At 31.1% G+C, this 20,372-nt stretch overlaps 1 protein-coding gene across 1 annotated transcript in view; it reads right to left on the bottom strand.

Moving 5' to 3' along the window:
- The window catches only part of LOC118201180 (uncharacterized), a 120,398-nt gene extending 100,437 nt beyond the window's left edge, over nucleotides 1–19,961 (bottom strand). The window contains exons 1-3 of the mRNA XM_035373233.2: nucleotides 19,805–19,961; nucleotides 6,782–6,887; nucleotides 6,603–6,680 (exon numbers count right to left, since the gene is read on the bottom strand). Of these exons, the coding sequence (XP_035229124.2) occupies nucleotides 6,603–6,680; nucleotides 6,782–6,808 (105 nt within the window). The 5' untranslated portion in view covers nucleotides 6,809–6,887; nucleotides 19,805–19,961. The remainder of the gene's footprint in view (nucleotides 1–6,602; nucleotides 6,681–6,781; nucleotides 6,888–19,804) is intronic.
- Between the last annotated feature and the right edge of the window lie 411 nt (nucleotides 19,962–20,372).

Genomic DNA, 20,372 nt, shown 5'->3' on the forward strand with positions numbered 1-20,372 from the left:
AAGTGCATAAGCTAATAAATATCCAAGCACATATGAAAATAAAAAAATTAAATAAATAAATAAGTAATAGAAAGAAATATACATAAATAAAATAAAAATTAAACAGACCAAAAGCTTCCTTACTAAAAATAAACATAGTTAAAAAAAGAAAAAAAAGACAGAGAGAATTCTGCACTTGAGGAATACAATATAGTATATAATATATGTATTAGAAACAGTTTTTATGAATTATGATAATGTTGTAAATGTTCAAAATTTTTAAATTGGACATTGAGTCAAACCCCAGTATACAGAACATAGTCTGTAACTTTCACTTTGCAGAATGAGCATATAAAAATTTTATAACAATAATTTTTGGATGGTTAAAAGCATGAAAATACACACATATTCAGAAATCTGTGGTCAGTAATAATAAATTTGATTAGCCTAGCCAATGGCCACAGAAATATAGCTTATATGTTACATGTGACCTGAATGCCACTAGTTGGTTATAAATCTGTCTATCATAAAACAATTTTTTCTAATTTTAATAAGAAACAGTTTATTATATAACTTTCTCTACTGCAAAAAATATATACATAAAAACTTCTAATTTAAATTAATTTTCCTAACAGTGTTCACATGACCAAAACTGTTATAGTCTAAATCAAATTGTTAAATTTCTTAAAATGTGGATTGCCAAAAATTTTAGCTGTTTTGATATTTCTTTAAGTTATTGTAATAATTTTACAATTACCAAATATTTTTTACACAATGTATCTTAAAATAGATAAAGATAAGATAATACAGACAAAGAAAGATGAAAAGATTTCGAAGCATCCTTTTTTTATAAAATAACCGTTTATTTTACTTGCTTTGCATGTGATGCTGCCATTTCATCTGCTACTTATTTAAAATTTCTCATTGTTCTATGTCTTAAAATTAGAAATTGTAGTTAATGAGCTAAAACTGCAATAGAATATTACAGTACAAGTGAAAAAATTGACAGTTTCACTCCAGGGTTCGTACACATTTCCTTACATGAAAATTAAGGACTTTTAAGGACCATCAATGAAAAAATTAAGGACCTATCAGCAAACAAAAAAACGAATAGAATAAAACAATTATCCATACAACCGACTTCATGCTTGTAATTTCACTTTAAGAAACTAACAGAAGTGTGTATTATGCACTATTATTAAATTCAAGTTAATACTTACCATAAAACAATTTTGAAAATTAAACTAACTCCCTACAAGTTATGAAGTAGATAACATTAAATTAGGAACATAATTTCTTGAAAAACATGTATAAGTGTATTTTACACTAATAACAGTCACAGATATTTTAGAGATTTATATGATTATTATTTAACTTATTTGATATTTATTTAAACACAGTCAACTACTATTATAATCACAACATAAGAATATTTTGCAGATTAAAATAGCAGATTTGTTAACATACAATTTATTTCCTTGGTTTTTTGAAAGATACTAGAATAATAAACTGTACAATAAAAGATACAAAACATTTATGCTTTTTTTAAATCTGAAATTTTTTCAGCTATTTTAACATCTAATTTATTTATGTCTATTTCCTTTTCTTTAACTATTCTTCTAAGTTCATTTGCTTTGATAAACAAATCAATGTTCCTGCTGGTCTCGGCTTCATATGCTAAAGCATCTACTTTTTCATTAATATCTTTAATGTCCCTTTGAAGAAAATTTTTCTTCTACTCCATATAATCAATTTCTTTCTCAATAATATTTCTTGCCCTCTTTGAATTTTCAGATTTAGTTAAAGATTTTTGTTCTTCTAAATACTGCATATATTTAGACCTTGCAGAAGCTGCTGCTGATCTCATTTCTTTATTAATTTTGATATTAAGAATACCTCCAAAAAATTTTATGCAATCAAATACTGTGCATTGAAAAATGTATGATGAGTCACTTAAATTTTCAATTTCAATTGCTTTATTTACAGAGAAGCCCCTTCCCACAGAGGCCTGTCCATGTGACAAGATAAGAATCATATTCACCATTTTCCATACTTTTTCGAATAGTGAAAATCATGAAAATAAGAAGTGAGAAATGTGTCAAGAGAAAGATTTTGAGGATCAAAAGTAGAAAATTCATGTAAATTTGTCTTAACTACTTTGTCTAGAAACTCTCCAAACTGCAGCAGAATTTCATCACAAACATCTGGTAAAACACGTTTATTCCGCATTAATACCGTTAGAACTATTTTCATTTTGTTCTGGGCTTTTTTTGGACTTTTAACCATCAATCGTGGGTCTATACAAGATGCATTTCGAATAAGAGAATAATTTATTGGACATTTAGACATTAAGTGTTGTACATTGTTAAGACACATTGTTGACCTTGTTTCAATGCAAAACTTTCATCTTGTGAAATGTACTTCTTGCGGCATTTATCATTCATTAACTGCTGAGCCATGAATCCCAAATAAACTTTACTTTTATCATTATAACAATTTGGATCATTAAAATTAAATTTATAAAGATTTTCTGCTTTAGTTATTTTTGAATATTCTAGTTTCAAAATTTTAAAGTGCTGTCATTTACAAGTTTTAAGATATCTTCAGCAAAAAAGGGAATAAGTGGTTTATCACTTTGATAATATTGAAGGAAAGGCAATAATATTTTCGACAGTGAGAGAAAAAAAAATTAATTTTATAAGAAATGTTTTATCTTTAGTTGCCTCCAAAATATTTGAGAAGGATTTCGATGAATTTTTTTTAAACTTCCCCATTTCAACTTTTTTAACGTACAGTAGCAAGTCATCCCATACTTGAATGGCTCTTTCAACTGCTGGGACATTTTGCAACCATTGGTAAAAGCAGAACTTCACAGGAAGCTTTTTTAAGCCAGATATACTTAAAAAATCTTCAAGTCTTGCAGGAGAATCTTTAAAAATCCAATATAAGGAGGATAAGAATGATGGAATGTCCCAGCCAGTGGATGACATCCCATGCTTGAAAGCACATGTCCCTAATGCCAAGCGTTGAATGTTATATTCCTTTGTCAAGTCCTATTGCAAAAGATCATAAAATTTCCAGTTTACTGCAGGACCATCCATCGATATTTGTAAGAGTTTTGACAAGTCTAGTTTTTCAACACATTCATAAAATTTGGATAAAATAATTTCACTTGTTGCATGCCCTATAAATGCAGAAGTAAGGTACTGAGTTCTGACCTTATTTTCGTATTGCCAGTACCTCACATGAATATCTAGTTGCTTCTTTTGATTTGTCAGATTAAGAGTATCATCAAATAGTATTGTAAAAAAGTCAGCATTTTTATAATGCTTTAGTAACAAAGTTTTAAAATAAGGGCCGAGGTCAAAATAACAGATATAAGCACATTTCTTTTCACCACATGAAAACTGTTTTGCTATGGAACAATCCAGGAACATTTTAGTGAATAACGGCCCAATATCATTGCACGATTTAAAAGAATAGTGGCTTTTGATGCACTTAAAAGCCCACAGTATTTCTGCATCTGTAACTTCAGATTTCAAAAGAAAAGAATTGATTTTATTATTTTCTACACTTATTGATTTTGAATTAGCAGTTGCATCTTTTCCTGAAGTAAATGGTTTTTCTAATTCATGATACTGTTAGACGAAACTCTGCAGTTGAGAAGGGAGAGATGTTTTGCACCTAAAAGGGGCATTACATGCAAGGCATTAGTAAAATTAAGTATCGCATATATATATAATGTATATATATATAATAAGAAATCTATATATATAATAAGAAATGTATACTGAAAATATATACATACAGTACAAAGTCCGAGATCTGGACATCCAATATCTGAAATGATCTAAAATCCGGACCTTAAAGCCACCACCAATTTTTTAGGGCTTTTTTGAAGGGAAGGGGTATGCTTTACGCATGGGCATTAGATTTTTTTCCTCATTGTAAAAAAACATGCCAGAAATCTCGATTCTTAATCTCAGTTTGGCACTAAATAAAATATCTCATTATTGACGAAATAATTATTTTAGCATAAATTTGTGTGATTAGTAACTTGACTCCATAGCTGCGTATCTGCTTGGCATAATCTCAAACCGAAACATTTGTTAATTTTACAACCAACTAATATTTTATATCCTTGATGCCGAAATCGCGAATCATTATTTATTGTATTTTGCTTTCATCACCGCATGTTTATCAACGGATGACAACTTGAGTGATGACTCATGCAGCGACACCAAATAACAGAGTATTATCCAATTACAGATTTAAGTTTAATGCGCTAAAAAGTTGACAAGGGTAGATTTAACAGAAATTTTTTTCCTTATGCTAAAAATAGATTTTGTTAATGATACTCATAGGACAAACAATTATATTTAGTGCTATTTGAATTAAGAATAACTGATTTGTTAGTCACATAAAGCCAGAACCAGCGCCAGAGCTCGCATGGCCGCACCAGATGGCAGAATTTAAGGAAGTAAAACAGACGTTTTTCATTGCAATGACAATGCCCCAATCATCAATCGATTAACGGATGGCGAAATCTGTAGTATGGTTCTAAATCCAGAAAATACAGCTACCCATAGTGAAGAAAGTAACAGAGAGGTTACTGAAAGAGAAAAAATTTTGATTGACAAGTTATTCGGAATTCTCGACATAGCAATTACAGGACTTGAACAATGGAACTTAATAAGTGAACAAGAAATTATATGTCTATAGTATTAGTCTAAAGTATTAGCAGAGAAAACAAATCAAACAACTCACATTGAAAGAAATGTTTAATAAAGTAAACATATAAATATTAAGCTCTTTTCTTTTGTAAATTTTGATGCCCTTTAAATCATAAATGCTTCATTATTTCATAAATCACAATTTCATATTTTCAATTTTATAATTTCTGCATGCCATTTTAGTAGATTTAAAATGATCTTATATCCAGAAAAATCTCAAATCTGGAATCGCCGAAGTCCCAACGAGTCCACACCTTGGACTTTGTACTGTATAAATATATATATATATATATATATATATATAATACGGAATGTATATTTTCAGTTAAACTTCTACCCAATAACTTTAGTAATTCATGAAAGTTAATTTTGCGTCTAGCTAATTCAGGAAAATTAGTTTCAATTAGTTGTTTTCAGCTTTAAAAATATTAAAAATTTTTTAATTAGTTAGTTGTTTTCAACTAATAATTGTATCGCCATTAGCAAAAATAATGCATTAAAATCAACAGCATAGGATTAAACCAAATAATTGTCTATTGAAGCTTCAAAACATATTTCCGAACTTCACTTTTCCTTGGCTAGCAATACCGAATTTGCTCTTGGCGACATAAAACCGAAATGGAGCCAACAGATTTCCCGCGAAATCAATAACAGACCCTCTGCAGAAATAAACTCATAATCCTGATATCCCATACATATATATATGTGCAAAAGAGAATAAACTCCGTAGAAGGTGATAAAAATTAATTTATGGCTTAATTGAAACAAACACAGAAATTAAGCTTAGCAAAATCGTGTAAAAACAAATTGAAATGATAAAATGAAACTTACCTTTCATGTGAATTTTCAGCGCTGACTCTACCATTCTCGAAATTTCAACTTGTTTTAAAGACTACATTTAGCTTTATAAGGATTGCCATCCATCAATATCCAGTCTATGTAGTCAGTTTGATGAAGCCACAGTTGATTGGAAATGCACTTTCCAGGCATCTCGTTCCTATTGGCGTCGGAAGGGTTGTGGCCTTCCAGGTTGGGATTGTTCTAATTTTGGTAAATATTTTCAGAATCCCCCTCCTTTTTTTATTTTCTCGAGCACCTTCATCATCATTTTCGCTTCTTAAAAAACTTGCAGCTTCACGCTTTCATCACAATCTGCCTAAATTTATGGATAAAACCTGTTTCGAAAGATTGGGTGAATAGCCAATCAGACACCGATACTTTCATTCTAGGGCAGTTAATTGTTTTTTTATCGTTTGCAACGCAAATCCGCCAACAGATTGGTTAAGAGCCGTGTAATTTTAATTCCATATTCATGAGAAATCGCAATTCACACTTAGAATGGCAATCATTAGAAATGATAAGAAATGTCAAATGAGCAAAATTAAGGACCGTTTATTCATTTTGGCCAAAATTAAGGACTTTTAAGGACCAAAAATCATTTTTGAAAAAATTAAGGACTTTTAAGGACCGTACAAACCCTGTCACTCCTATGTGTGTCAGATTTGCGCAATGCTTATGGGAACCCACAAAATTTTCACAAATATTATGGGGTCCTGGAGTTGCAAAACAAATCTCAGTGACAAAAAGGGATCACAAGTGAAAAAAGTTTAAGAAGCCCTGGTCTAAATAATGGAACCAAAAGTCTATGGGCAATCATTCATGAGATATATATTTATGCATTCCTTTTCAAAGCCTCTTATATGTGTGTGTATAAAGAAGAGTTTAGAAATTTCAAAATTAAGATTATTACTTATTCAAGTAGTGTGGTTAAGTCATGATATATATATATACACACAAAATTATAAATAAAGGGAATACTCCTCTTAAAATTCGCATATATATACACACACACATACTGAATATAAGACAGATTACAATAAAAGAAATAACCTTTTTAATAGCTTGGACTACTTCCACGACTTCCAATGGAGCTCCATTTAAATCAACAGGAAATTCAAGAGGAGCCCTCTATAATTAATGAAAAAAATGGTACTATATTATAAGAAAAATTTACTCTTTCAAAAATTAAAACAGTTATTAAAAAGAGAATTGCTAGCATAGGATTTTACCTGAGGCTCAATTATTTCTATTTCCATATTCAGTTAAATTGCAGCATTTGTCAATCCAGTGACAATAAAACAAATACAGAACTTTAAACACAGGAATTTTACCTCCCTAAATAAAAAAAAAGTACAAAAGTGAATGACAAACTACAAATGTGAATCACCGTACAACAATAATAGAACTTAATCAGGTATTTCAAAATTAAAATAAAAATTTGATAAAAATCTTTAAACTTGTAAAAACTCAATAAAATAAAAAAAGACATTTCAACAAATAAACAAATCTATTTTAATATGTGCAGCTGAAGTTCCTTAAACAAAAAGTGCTTCAACTTCTTTTTAAAAACTAAAATAAAAAAAAAGGGGATATTTAAAAACAATTTCTACTAATTAATTTTAAACACACTCCATACTAAATTAGATCAAATATAGGAAACGATTGTTAACACGAATCCCAATTAATAAAAAAATCAAGAGTTCATGTTAAAAAAAGTTTTTGTTAACTGGATACTCAAATTTTATTTTTGAAAGTTTTTCTATGCATTAACAATTTACAGTACACAGATACAAATGTACTACAGTATATTATGCACATCATCATAGAAAACTTTACAGTACTATATTAATTACTTTACTGTAAGTTGAAAAATGTACTCGTAGATAATTTTATGGTGAAAAATTTCTGTATTTTTCACCATAAAATTTCTGTTTATTGCACAATTGCAGATGGAATTCATGGCGAATCTACAAATGGCTTCCAAAAAACTAGCAGGCCATTTGGATGCTGTAGCAAAACATTTTCCAGAGTTCAAGGCATGTAACACTTCTTGGTGAGTGGGCAAAATACTACTATCCCTCTCACTTTCTTCTGATGACGTTTCTTGCCCATCAAACTCAACTGAATAGTATTGGTTAAGTTCAGATTATGTATGTTATAGGCTGTTCACCAGTCCAATGTTATAAGAACATACATATTCTGAGCCACTATTCATCTATTAAAACGAAGAAGCCAGTTATGAAATGATGAGCTGTCGATCCAAACTTTCTTGTCGTGAGAGTACATGCAATGTAAAATACTACTTATGTTCTTAAAACAACATATTTCTTGGACTTAACTGTTACCCAAGAACAGTGTTAATCAATGCTGTTTTCATTACATACAAGGACAATAGTTAAAACGTTTAGTGTGTGCTCCACAATGGCACTTACCACCTTTTATTCTGAGGATACAATTCAGCGAAAGATAATAAAAATGTCCAGTTTCAACAATATTGTAGACATCACATGAGACATACTTTTCTTCACTTAGTCAAATTCATGCAACAAGGTGTTTGCTCCTTCTACATCAACTTTATTTGCTTTATCACAAATCACTAATGATGACATTGAGTGTTCTTTTGGAACCGGTGCAGCCAACCAGTGGAACAAATGGAATCTTGAATGACTAAATTCTTTGCAATCCTATTTGCTTTTGACTAAATTATACTAACTGATTCAGAAAGTAAGTGTCATTTGCTCATATCTCCCACAAGTCCCTCAGCGCAAAATTTGTGCATACGTGGTTACATATTTCAACTCAAGAACGAATTACCATAGCCATTTTGTTTTTTATGCCAATATTTTAAATCACTGTTTGTCAGTAATCACGTTTAAAACAATTGATCGGCCAATCAGTTGTGAAATAAGAGCCATTATCAAGTTTTGGAACGTGAGAAATGTTCAACCTTCTGAAATTTATTGTCAGAAAAGCAAAACTTACAGAGAGAACATGATGAGTGTAGGTATAGTGCGGAAGTGGGTTAGGATGTTTAATGAAGGAAGAGAAAATGTCCACGACAAGAAGTGCAGTGGACATCCGTTTCTGAAAAGAACTGGAAAAGAAACTTTCCAAAAACTGGTGCTCAGCATCTATGAAAAAGTTTGTTCCAAAAGGTGATTCAGGATTTCTGATTTGTCAATGCATTTTCAAAACATTTAATGATTTTTATAACATGAAATCGTAACTAAACATCTGCACAACAAAAAATTGTGTTTACGATGGGTGCCGAAAACTCTAACGGACATTCAAAAACAAAAATGCATGAGAGCATGCTTGAAATTTTTGCAGAAAGAAATTCTTTTTTTTTTAAAAGGATTCTCACAGGTGATGAAACATGGATTTATTACAAGACATTTGAAACAAAACGACAGTCACTTGAATGGTAACATATTGGTTTCCTGAAATCCAAGAAAGCAAATCTATAAAAGAATCTCTTTAAAAAAAAAAAAAAAAAAAAAAAAAAAAAAAAAAAAAATGTGCACCATGTTTTGAGACTGCAATTAATTCTGCTAGCGTATTGGAAAGAACGAGATTCTACTGACCTCTGGTATTGTGTTTGAGCATGACAATGTGCGACCACATACTGCATGCGTAACGATGAAGCTGCTTGATTCATTTCATTGGGAACAATTCTGTCACCCTCCTTAAAGTCCAGACCTAGCTCCATCCAACTTTCATTTATTTTTCTTACCTTACGAAATTTTTTGCCAGCAAGCACTTTGCAAGTGATGATGAGATCAAGTTAAATGTCCAAAACTATTTCGGGTCTCAGGTAGGTGAACTCTACAAACTGGATTTGTTGCTATTAGTGCCAAAATATGACAGGTCTTAATTCGCATGATGAATATGCCAAAAAGTAGTTTGAAGTATGTATAGAGTTTTCGGTAATAAAATACAAATGAACACAAATTGCTCATCTATTTTAATATCTAAATGGTACTTACTGGATAAGCCTTATAGGTACACTTAAAGGAACACTGGAAGCATGCATATGTTTCAACTATTCAAGAAGTAAAGCTTTAATGTATTCATACTTAACAATACAAAGTTGCTTAGATTTGTTTCCAGAATCCAATTAAGTAGCATTAAGATCTAACATTAGTCATACCTACTAAATTTTAAAGAATAAAAAAGCACATTTTAATACAGAATTGCATTTATTGATTGGAACTCGCTGTTGACATGAGTGAAGATCACTGTTGATGCAAATGAAACTTATTGCTGATGTGAAAATTGCAACTTTTGAGCAATGTTACTCTGTGCTGGCTATTTTTTAAAGAACACAGTGTATACTGTGAGGTTTTCAATTAAACTTTTCTGAAAGTAGCTCTTGCAGAAACATAACAAGGAAAAAATATGAAAAACTTTCACTGTTCATGTTAAATGAAAAATCTAATAATGCAATGAACTAAAAAAACAGTTCATAATTTGTGTTAATTGATTAAACTTCCTATCAGATCATGTACATTATTGCCAGCACTAAAATTTTGTTCATGTTAATAAAATGTTTGCCTTAAGTTTATGTTAAAAAGGGGGTTAAGGAGGGTGAGTACACAGTCAACTTTACAGACCTGATTAATTAAGGCTTAATTTCAAATATGGGTATTTATGTATTGGTCAAATTGTGTACTTATGTAAATAATATTTGTAAAATTATATGAAAATTATGGTATCTCTTGCATAATGTAACATGAAAGGAATCAAAACTATGAAGTTCCACCTGTAAAACAAGATTACAGAAGCATGACAATTTAACATCAAGTTGAACTGCCAAGATGGCAATGGTTTTGGTGACTAATTTTTGTCGCTTGGCCAGGTGTCTAAAACTGCAGTTGGCTCAGTGCATATGTAAATGTAACTGCATATGACTTCCAGCAATGTGGAGAAATCAAAGGTACTGGAAATTTTTTGGCAGTCTGGGGAAAACTATATAAGCCCGGAGAGAATACCAGTTCTCAGTCTTTAGTTCAGAGTTGATTTCGGAGTACTAAGAGATCTCCGTGAGAGCTTTGCTCTTTAGATGCATCCTGCATTACATTGTGTTTAATGTACTCAGCAGTTTGGAGTGGTATCTACTGATTGTGATTTGTCATATTGAGAAGATCTGTATGAGTACTTTTGTGAAAAGTTCCAGTATTGTAGAGTTTTTCTTTTAAGAAAATAAAATTTATCAAGTTATCATTGGTTCCATGTGCATCCAATCCATTACAAACCTGTATACATGTAACAGTATTTTCCTGTCAAAATGCAAGTCACTATGAAAGTCGGAGAAGATCTTACCACACGTATGCCAATCATTCCAACAGAAATTTAAAGCTAAAAATGGCAAAACCTTTAGGTACCCCATTATTATTATGGTTCCCATTTTGTAAACTCAAGCTGGCACCAGTATTACAATCAGGTTCAGGTTTACTTCTCACATATATTTTGTGGTCATTGTATTTCTGCGCCTAGTTTTAATATGATATCAGGAACATTTTCTCATTCTAGGAATTTCCACGTCACGAACTGTGAACTCATGATGATACCGAATTGTGCCTCACTGATTTTTATTCCACCACTTAGCAGAACATCACAGTCTAACACTTAAAGTACAAAGAGTTAGTGTTGGATCAACAAAATGAAATTTATGGTGCACAATAAAATATCTCTAACCTGCATCTTTCAGTTTCTTTGCTTATATGCTCACCAACAATAGAAATAAATTGTTGATCCCTCTTGTGTACGATTGACTACTTTTGTCATGAGGGTGATTGCCTCTCTACCCGAACCTCTACTGGAGCAGAAAATGTTTCACCAGTTTCTTGGCATAACCCACCAAATATCCAGTATTGTGGAAGTACCTTGCAGGCTTTGTTTTTGCTATATACAAAGAGATTTTTGCTTATGTCCACAATGTTTTCTGGAACATCTCTTTTTTTTTTATTAGGTTGTCAGATTAGACATAGAAAATGCATCTCTCTCATAAAACTCTTCCAGCCCATAGTTATGTTTTTCTATAGGCTGAGTTGTTTCTTCTACCAATTCAATAACATCATTTCCTCTGCCCAACAGTAAATAAATCACTGCCCTGAACAAATAGCGTTCTGAAATCAGAGAATCAGTAGTAAAAAAGTATGCTTTTTCTTCGCTGAAACTTTTAATGCTGCACTTTCAAATACTTTCATTGATATACAGTTTTATTTAATGGTCATTTTCACATATACGAACACAATTTCAAATGTGTCTTTCTTGAGAGAATGATATAGCATCTTCATCATTTCTAAGCAAATCGAACATTTTAAATATTAAAAAAAAAAAGAGAGAGAGAGAAAGAAAATGAGTTAACACATAGAATATTCAGAACTTTTCTCATGGCAAGAAAATTATGAGTCATAATGAATTCTTAATATTTTTTATGGGAAAAAAAGAAAATATAAATGAGCTTCATTAGGAAAGCTGATTCTAATTACAAAACAAGTGCCATAATAATAGGGAAGTACAGCTTTTTATTTCGTTAGCTATGAAATAGCTATATGGATACAGTATATAAAAAAAATTAATAAGAGCTAAAACTTGCACCAGTCACTCCAGAAGTTTGAAAGAAACAGATAAATTGGCTTATTGATTAATAATCAACGTTACATAAAACCAAGATGAAGACAAGTTTTGAGACAACATGTCTTATCTGTTATGGGTGATCACTTTGACAACAGATTTTGTTCATCAAAAATGGTCAATAGAAAATACATAATATGCAAATATGCAATGAATTTTTAAGTAGGTCAAATCATATGCTAGAAATCTATCCCAAAATAATTTAATGGCCCTCATGTAACTGTAAATTATTAAAAGTCTAAAGTAAAATAGAAATCTTGCAGCATTTTAGAGATTCCAACTTCATCAAAATTGGTATCATGGTTTTTATCCAACATATACACGGAAGAACTGTGCTTCTGTTATTAACACATCATTATCCTAGAAGACAGTATCTTTTACATAGAAAAACCTATTTAAATTTCCCTTTTCTGTGGGTTTTTACTTGACTTACAGTTTATGTTCCAGTATTGTAGAGTTTTTGAAATGAAAGAAATTCCAACTAATTAAGCAAGAAAAGAAATTGTTACGTTCTTATAATAAAGAAATCTATGCATTTGTAAAAAGAATAAAAAATGTTCATTATTTAGTCAAGATCAAGACCATTTCTATCAAGCCCATTTTCAAATTTTACTTATACAGTCAAAAGTCGTTAATCCGGACTCGTCGGGACTTCGACAATTCCGGATTATAGAGCATCAGTTTAAATCTGGTAAGATGGCATGCAGAAATTATAAAATTAAAAATATGAAACCGTAATTTATGAAATAAAGAACAATTATGATCTAAAGGGTATCAAAATTTACAAAAAAAAAAAAAGCTTAATATTTATTTGTTTACTTTACTTTCTTTGCTATCGGAAGATAATTATAATGACGAGGAATTTGATTTAAATCATACCAAAGATGGAGAGTACATCAAGATAAAATACTAAATTTAGTAAGGAATTATCAGCCAAATAAAATAAAAACATCTGCCCTGAAGATAACGATAGTGCTGACAGATCAACATCCAATTCATTGCGCGCCGCAGCGTCCCCCCGCCACAGAGCAGCGTGAAATTGATAAACAGATTTCGGAATGGTTAGATAAACAAAGGATATGTCTTTATCCATTTTTTGCAGCAATTCCACTTTTTGTTTAATGGACTTCGAAACATACTTTTGCTTTGTAGATCCTTTACATATTAGTAAATATATATCGGAAATTCTATTTGACATAATCGAAAGTTCAAGCTTACTTTTATAAAATTGCTTTAACAGTCTGCAAAAAATAATAAGAAGGATCCAATTCGAAGATTAAGGAACAACGCAATCTGCAACATTAACTGAATTAGATAATTTTAGCGTTATACATTAAACGCGCATGCGTAAACGTATTTTGGGCATGCGCACACACATATTCGCAGCCGTAAAGGTCCTACGCGCATGCGTCAACGCGATGCATGAGCAGTAAGTTTGTAGCTTTAAAGTCCGGATTATAGATCATTCCGGATTATGGGTGTCCGAATTAACGACTTTTGACTGTATATGCTATTCCAGAGGAAAAGAAAGAAAATTCAAACAGCAGGACCCCTTCATCTTTTCAGGATGAAGTTCACAGCAGAAGACTTCCTTAATCTGCACGGAGCTTGGCTCCTGTGCTATTGCTGCTGCCTGCAGAGGCATAGTAAAAATTGAAGCACATATTTTTTGCATCTGCGTCCCAAGCAGTAAAGCCTCTTGATGCTGATGGCATGCAGAACATAGTAAAAGCAGGAGGTAAGATTACATGCATGTGAAGTAAAAGAAGAAGCCTTAAAGTTTAATGAGCAATGCAATATATTTCTACAATTAATTTTTACAATATATTTCTACAATTAAAAATATATGTAAAAAAAATTCAATTGAAACTTTTGAGATATAAATCTTAAAAACTGTGATTATAGGCAAAAATGCTAGTCCTTTTCAAATTTTATGTAATTCAACCTTTGTTTTGTAACTTAATTTAATTTTTTTAAATTAATTTTAATTATTTTAAGTATGAGCTATTAATGTGTTATATTCAAGACCAAAATTAATTACAGAAGGTTTTTTTGGTACTTTTCCGTTTCGCCGGCGCAAATCTCGCCAAGCAGACTTTATTGGCGACAACATACAGTATACACATAAAAAATATTTTAAAAAATGTTAGTTTTAAGAATTCTTTTTTTAAAGGCATAAACATTTTAATATCGCTTAAAATTTTATAAAAAACCGATAAATAAAGACAATAAATTTGTAAAAAGACATTAATTTAGGAATTTACTACGCTTTCATGGTTCAGCATCCTGATTCGCCGGTTCATATCACGTAACCCCAAGCGATCTCATCTCACGTAAACTACTCTCTACAAAAATCTAATGCTCTCAGTAATTATCTACATTAATTTCAAGTTAAATCTTAATTTGGAACACAAGTTTAAATGCAAGAAATATTTCAATTCGTACGAATAGCTTACTCAGAAATTATGTAAAACTGCAGTACTTTACTTCGCTAATGCATTCTTATTAGAATTGATGAATTTAACTCTTGACTTTACCTTTTCTATATTTTCGGCTTCGGGTAAGCGCTGTGATTGCATCCTAATTGACTTAATTACCGAAAATGGCCTTGGACATAAAACTGAACTATCTGATAAAAATTCTATGTAATTATATGTCAGTATTGAAAGAAACAATCAATCTGATAAGAAAAAGCTGCGACTTGTTTTGAAAATGAGGCGTAAAAGGTTACCAGCGAGAATATTCCGTTTGGCATCGGTTGCACCATTATTAGCGACTTTATCGCTTGCGCCGGCAAAACGGAAAAGTACCGTTTTTTTTTATAGCAAATTGATAAAAATCATTTATTTTCCACCTCCGAGTCAAGTCCGTTACTTTGAGATTATTTTATCTGCAAATAATTTGTAAATCTTCTCTAAAGATGGCAGCACATACTCTGTGACATAGTTAAGCTAATCAAGCAACTATTTCTTTTTGAGATTTGTTTTTCTTTAGTTGAGAAGTATTGCAGGACTGGCAAGAATCAGCTTTCTTCAAGTGAGTATTTTTTTCCCTTTTTTCTGTTGTCAAAATTTTTAGAATTAAAATAGTACTTTTTCACTTAAGTTTTTGTTTAACAATGAAATATATAGTTATTACCATGCAGAAAATAACTTACTCTTGTTTCATTAGTCACGATTTCATCTTAATTAATTTAGATAACTAGCATTTTTCTGTCTATCAGTGTAGTGAATGTTTTTCACTGCCAGGTTTATGTGCCCACCAGCGGCCGAGCGGTAAAGTCGCTGAACACTGGTAGTTCGGTTTGAGGTTCAAATCCCGTGAACAGGCTGGTTGCATGGTTGTTTTCATGGGTTTTCCCATGTGTAATGTATATATGAGCCAGTTTCCCTTTGAAATTCCTCCACGAAGGCATCCCTCCCCTTAGGCAGATAGTCCTCTAGGCTTTGCTGTCATTAAATAACCTATCCTAACTTTCATATAAATATATGGATTTTTTACATTCTTTTTTTAAGCTAAGAAATAATGATATAACTTTCTTAAAATTTCATAACTTAAATAAACAAATTTTTATTAGAAAATGTTTTAGCATAAATTTTGATGTAGTTAAAAATAGTGGCTGTAAATGTCATTCATATAAATTTAAGTATTACAGACAGATAACCTGTTTTGAACTTTGGGAACAAAGGACACTTCATAGTAAATTAATTTTGGAAGCTTTAATAAAATTTACAAGTAAGAAATTTGATTAATTTTGTATGGTAATAAACTTGGCAACTTATCTTGCAACTTAACACTGTAACAGCATTCAATTACAGACAATGTGCATAACCCATTAGTTTTCAGGGTGAAAGTATATTTATGGCTATCCCTTTGCGATTTTCGGCAGTACATGGATAGATATCGAGCTTGTGCAGTTCTTTGACTTGTTATTTTGTCTTTGTGTAGCGACGATTTTTGTACACATTGACCTATTTTCACTTAAAAAAAAAATCACAGAATTGCACAAACTAGGTATTGTGCACTCCCTTGACTTTATCCATGTACATGTCGACCTTTTTTCACTTAAAAAAACATCAGAGAATTGCACAAATTAGGCATTGCCTACTCCCTTGACTTTGTCCATGTACATATTGATATACTTTCAGGTAAAAGTCAAGGAGCACCCAATTCTAGGAAAAAATACTTTTACGGAACATTCAACTACTCAGGTTACAATAAATGAAACAACAACTTGGCAATAAACGAAACAACTTAACGATAAATGAAACACAACTTTGCAATAATACAAGGGGTACCTTTCAGTCTACTCTATTTTTCAGTTATCTTAAACATATATAATAACACTTGCTTTCATTTTTAAAGGAAATTATACACTTTGGGGAAAAAATATGAAATGTAAGCTTTTGGTGAAAATGGCCCATTAAATGATTGAAATTATCCAAATATCTTTAGCTAAATTATACACAATAACTTGTAATTGCATAAAAGACAAAGGCTAAAAAAAAAACAAAGCAAGAAGTTTTATTACGTAAAGATGCTAGTAAATGAAAAATTTTAAATACATGCCAATTACTTAAAATGGGTTCTTGCAATAATAGCAAGTAATGTGGGAAAATGAAAAATGCAAAGTACAGGAAAATAAGAAAGTGGTTTTACCATACACAGTACAAAGTCCAAGATCAAGAATTGTTGGGATTTCAGCGATTCCAGATTTTGGAAATTTCTGAATTTTAGATCAGCAATTTAAATCTAGTAAGATGATACATGGACAGGATAGCACTGGGACCATTTATTGTTCAGGTCAGATAGAAAAATGGGTAAAAGTATAGTTTAGGGTACCCCTTGGCGAAACTTGGCAATTTTGGGTGGTACATGGATATGGATTTTGTGCAATTCTTTGACTCATTATTTTGGCTTGCAAAGCATCGCTGCTACACAAAACAAACAATTGCACAAACTCGGTATCCATGTACACATCGACTTATTTTCACTAAAAAAAAATCCCCGAATTGTACAAAAATGGCATTGCGCACTCCTTTGACTTTATCCATGTACACTTCGATATACTTTCACTTAAAAAGTCAAAGGAGCACCAAATTCTACAATATAGGAAAAACAAAAAATACATAATCTCAATAAAATGTATTTTAAACCAAATAATAAAATAACATAAAAAAGGAAGAACATGTTATACATTTAAGCACTACCAAAAGCAAATATTCATTTACCATGATTTTCGAGTTTGCTTCGTACACCCAGAGGCACGTAAAAATCAAAATATCAGTCATACTCAAATGACTTTTTTCAAACCAGGTATTCTTTCTGATCGAATGCGTCACATAGTGACCATCTGAACATTTCTTCCTACAAACCCATTCAAGTCCATCTAAATGGTTTTTACGTTCGACTAGATGCATATCCTTTCTACATACAGGACACTTATAATGACTACTAAGTAAACTTTCATTTACACACCAGTCAATTAAAGCTCTTTTCCACTTTCGCTCCAAATTGTACAGAAACTTCAAATTAATCTTACTACATTTGGCCATTCTACCATCTAAAGAATCAAACCAACACACACCACAAAAACGCTTACAAAACAACGCTTCAAAATTTCCCAGAATCATGCACCCGATTACGCCACAATAGGGTTTCCATAACATTCAACTACTCAGGCTACCATAAATAAAACAACAACTTCGCCATAATACAAGGGGTACCTTAAAGTCTACTCTACCCGAAAAATGATATAACATTCAACAGCCACAGGTGCAATCATGGACAACATCAATACAAAATAAATCAAGATGATATTGGCCATGGTGCAATTTCCTAGCCAGCAGATATTCAAAAGTGGCATGCACAAATCTCAGTTGGGAGAAAAGTCACATTTACGGCAGACCTGAAATTTTTTTTTTTGGTTAAATATTATATTTTCCATTTCTAAACTTCGTAGAGAAAATCCTTCCCACCTCCTGATGACAGAGGTTGAAATATTAGATCATTCTTGATACTGAATGTCCCGATTTCAGATTTTCTATTGTATATAAATTAACATATATTACAACTGCCTACAGACACTCCTTTACACTGTCATTTTATGAAGTAACAAAATTTTTTAATTACAGAAATTAGGCTGAAATATTTATTTACATAATCAAACAACCATCTAAAATGACCACTGCTGAGAGTGGGTCTTACTGAGAATGTAAATAAATATGAGTATTGAAACTTCAAAACAATCGCCTTTCCAGAAAACAAAAATAATCTACAGCGATGGATAATTACCTCAGAAAAGCTTCACTATATCCTTTAATTTTTTTAAAAACTATTTCTAGAATTAAGACACAATAACACACCGAATAAATACTAATTCAGAAGTCAAACAACAAAAATCAGCGTTATATTTACAAAATTTTCACAGGACTAGTTTCGATGGTTTTACCGAACTACCATCCTCAGCTGCAAAACCGCAAATGAACAAGATAAGAAATAATGATTAGATAAGATAAGAAAGCCTGGACAAGAAAAAGCAAGTGGCGCCATCTGTACAGATGTTAAAAGTAGATGCAGAAAACACCCATAAAATGTATAGAATTTTAAAATTTTAATTTTTAGATTATGCCTTAAAAATAAACTATACAAATTGTTTTATTATAAAGTTTTGTTATCCTCAAACCAAAAGGAAAATATGGCAAAAGAAATCTTGGAAGTCTGCATCACATACCAAGCATAGCAGAAAGAAAATTTATGTTTCTCAACGTTTACAAAAATTAAAACTTGGGACAGTTTGACATCGAGTTTAGAACAATGCAATGATCTAATATATTATTTCTAAAAATCAAAATCCATTGCTTGTTACAGATAGCCAAAAATGCTAGTTTTCAGTAACTTCCTCTTCTATGAATAAAAAAATATGTGCAATAACATGTTTAGAAATGGATTGCTAGAGAAAGATTTAAAAATGATTCTAGCTAATGCGATTCATAAACAAACTATGGCCTTATTAATTATTTTAAAATATTTTTCTGCTCTGACATCACAAATTAGAATAACTTACAAAAACTTCAATTTTGGAGTTAAAAATTCTCTCTAAAAATTCATAAAAATAGTTGTTGAATGCTACTTCTGTGCCTATACCATTAAAAAAACGCCCGATTAAAAAATTGTCACAAGTGAAAAATTTTATTATTATTTTCAATGTAATCTATTGGAGTAACAATGATGCTCTACAGATCGGTTCATTCATCTGTAGGATGATAAATCCTGACTGCTTTTAAAATATAATAGAAATAAACACAAGCAGTGTACATTTACAATTGAAATAATTCTCTCTTAAATAAAGAATCGTCTATGTCATTTAACATCAAAGACATTAAGATATCCAGGCCAAATTAAGAAAAAAAAAAAAAAAAAGAGAACACACACAGCATTTGAAATGAATAAAATAATTTTGAGATGGAACATTTACATGCAAGCTGAAACAGAGAACCCGATATCAACAAGCGAATATTAAAGTGCCTCAGCCCATTTATTCTATAAATGATCTGCCATAATAAAAATCAGCTACAGGCATTCAAAGAAAATCAGTTTCTATTTTGCCTTACCATAATTTTGAACCCTCATTTAGAAAACTTCATATAAGTAACGGAAAACGGGCACTTATTAAAACACTACGATGACAGCTACCCGTAATACTTTCGTAGTCTGCAAACACAAACTCCAGTCACCTATCTAAACATTCCTGACAAATTTTTAATTCACCTTTCCTCAGTGTGGAGTGCAACTTTTGCTTCTGATTAAAAAAAAATTATTTCATATTACAGAAGGTAAACAACATTGACATGAACAAATATAAGTACTATATTATTTAATTTTTAAGCAAAAAAGATCTTCATAAAAATTAAGAAATATAACTTTTATTAGTAACTCTTCAAAAAATGAAAATAAGTACATAATTTGCTATATCGATAAATGTTTGCCTCATTTTATAACCACAAAATTTATTCTTTTATTATAAATAGTAAATTGTTTATTTAATACTCATAGATTGATAAATAATAATCTTAAATAACGCAATTTAAAATATAGATACGAATGTAGACAAACGCCTAGACATTGGGTTCTCATCTATCCCAGAGCTCCCCACTCTCGGCTGCTCGCCAGACGTCATTT

This window comes from Stegodyphus dumicola, chromosome 3 (assembly GCF_044657685.1).
Source record: "Stegodyphus dumicola isolate Sdum_Otavi_A_Nest chromosome 3, ASM4465768v1".
Taxonomy (NCBI): domain Eukaryota; kingdom Metazoa; phylum Arthropoda; class Arachnida; order Araneae; family Eresidae; genus Stegodyphus; species Stegodyphus dumicola.